Here is a 2,300-nt window from a genome sequence, read left to right on the forward strand (position 1 = left end):
TAACCGAACATCTAGAGAAGGCCCCCTTCCGAGATATTACTGCGTCGATACTGGAAGCATCCACCAGGATTCTTGGATTTTCGCAAAAGTCTAAGAATTTAAGAGGTACTCATGTGAAGATCCTTAGAGATGCTGCAGCGGCAATAACAGCGGGAGCTAATTGTTATGGCCATGCAAATGGCACAAGACAAGTGCGGAAATAATCTGGACTTGATCGAAGAGTTGCCAACTGAAAATGCCAATCTGAAAACGTCGCTAAAAGAAGTTAAGAAAGAACTGGAGGAGGTTAAGGAGATGCTTCGGAGTTTAAGGGAGGCACCGCTATATACAACGGTATCCTCCCTGCCCCCGAATACCTAGGAAACGCGGACCAGAGTATAAAGGGGACACCACAACACATGGCGGGTGCTCCCTCGCCTCTGATGCGCGCAGAGGAAAAGGAAAGGACGATTACCCCACCTGGTGGATATGATGGAGGAGGAAGAGATCCCGATAGGAGTCATTGAAGTCCAAAAGGGATTGATTCCGAAAGACAGGAGACATCCAGTGGGGGAAAGGACTAGTGAAGCCAGGGTCGCAAGGAAAAAAGAGACACCCCAAGATTAGGGAAGACATCCTCCTTGATAACAAAGTTAGATTAGAAAGGAGGGAGGAACCAACAAAGAAAGGAAAGAAAGGACTGGAAGGAGAAATATCGAAAATGGTGTTCAAAGCTTCGAGCGAATGGGCATCACAGGACAAGGAAACTCCCAAACAAGGGACCGGGAAAAATACCAAAAGGAACAAGGGCAAAGGAATTAAGAAAAAGAAGGAAATGGAGAAAGAGTTGGGGGAGCAAAGAATTGCACAACAACATGGGAACAACATGCAAGACTACCCTCAACTACCATCCATGAGATCACAAAGGAAGGAACATCAAACACAACCTAGTAAAGAGGAAACACCTACACCACAAAAGGAAATGTCAAAAGTAGTGGGTAGGAGAGAAAAGAAGAAGGAAAAAGAAGAACAGAAAAGACAGAAAATAAGAAAGGTAGTAAATATTGAAAGAAAGGAAGGGAAAAAGATTAGGAGAAGAGTCCCTAACACGGCGGCAGTAACGATAACTGCGGAAAGGGGACAATATAAGGACCTACTAGCGGAGGCGAAGAGAAAGATCGACCTGACAGAAATCGGAATTGAGAAGATAAAGACCAGAGTGGGGGCCACCGGAGCTCTGGTACTCGAAATACCTGGAGAGGAAAAAGGTAAACAGGCGGACCTACTTGCAGATAAGCTCAAAGAAGTGTTAACCGACAGAACAAAGGTAAGCAGACCGCAGAAGATGGGAGAACTCTGACTCAAGAGGTTGGAGATATCAACCTCGGAGAATGAAGCAGCAGAAGCAGTGGCCAAAATGGGAGGCAGGCAGAATGCCAGGCAGATGAAATAAAGACTGGGAGAATGAGGGTGGCCTGGAACAACTACAGGACGCTATGGGTACAATGCCCCCTTGCGGCGGCCAAGAAAATTGTGGAAGCAGGGAACATAAGAATAGGATGGACGCAGACTAAAGCGGAGCTGTTGCAAGCGAGGGCCCTACAATGCTTTAGATGTTTAGAAACAGGGCATGTACAAATAAATTGTAAAAGTAACAATGACAGAAGTGCAAATTGTTACAGATGTGGAGAACCTGGGCACCTGGCTCGGGATTGCAATGCAAGAGTCAGGTGTCATATGCGAAGAGGCTGGCGTTCAACCGGGCCACAGAATGGGGGGGCCATCCTGTCGTCCCCCCAAGAGGAAAAAGAAAATCCCTGGGGATGCGGCGGAAGGGGGAATGGTGACCGCACCGCCACCACAAGACCCTCCCGCATCCTCAGAGGACAAGTTGGAAAAGAGGAAAGGAAATGAAGAAGAAAGGGAGGTGGAGGGAGGGGTAAGTCAGGAACTCGAGCCAGAACCCCTACCTCCACTTCCCCAAAGGAAACGGAGAACCTCCCTCCCTCTTACACCCCCCCTCAGACCCCCACTGAAGACGGGGAGATGAAGGTGGAGGAGAAGAGAGCGGAGAAGAGGTCTAGACCGGTAGAAAGAGAGGATAGCGATGGCGAACAGCCAGGAGAGAAGGTCGTAGTAATAACTGACCAGAATAATGGACAATAGGTTGCTACAAGGGAACCTGCACCGCGCCCGTCAAGCTCTACCATTATTTGAATATACAATGACGGAGCGCGGTGCAGGTCTGGGTATAGCGGCGGAGCCCATCATGTCCCCAGGAACCATAGATGGTTCGGGGACGAGGAGGGCTCTGTCGCTAT

The 2,300-nt window shown here is 48.7% G+C and overlaps 1 protein-coding gene across 1 annotated transcript; it reads left to right on the top strand.

The window, feature by feature from the left end:
* The first annotated feature begins 700 nt into the window (after positions 1-700).
* LOC105182614 (histone-lysine N-methyltransferase, H3 lysine-79 specific-like) lies at positions 701-1,339 on the top strand. The gene has a single exon (XM_011140173.1). The coding sequence runs from the start codon at positions 701-703 to the stop codon at positions 1,337-1,339; it is 639 nt and encodes a 212-aa protein (XP_011138475.1).
* Positions 1,340-2,300: the final 961 nt, after the last annotated feature.

The sequence above is a fragment of the Harpegnathos saltator genome, unplaced genomic scaffold (genome assembly GCF_003227715.2).
Source record: "Harpegnathos saltator strain DR-91 unplaced genomic scaffold, Hsal_v8.6 scaffold321, whole genome shotgun sequence".
In the NCBI taxonomy this organism is placed as follows: Eukaryota; Metazoa; Arthropoda; class Insecta; order Hymenoptera; family Formicidae; genus Harpegnathos; species Harpegnathos saltator.

Coding starts and splice junctions, on each gene's coding strand:
- LOC105182614 (XM_011140173.1), top strand. CDS start 701: ATGGTGTTCAAAGCTTCGAGCGAATGGGCATCACAGGACAAGGAAACT.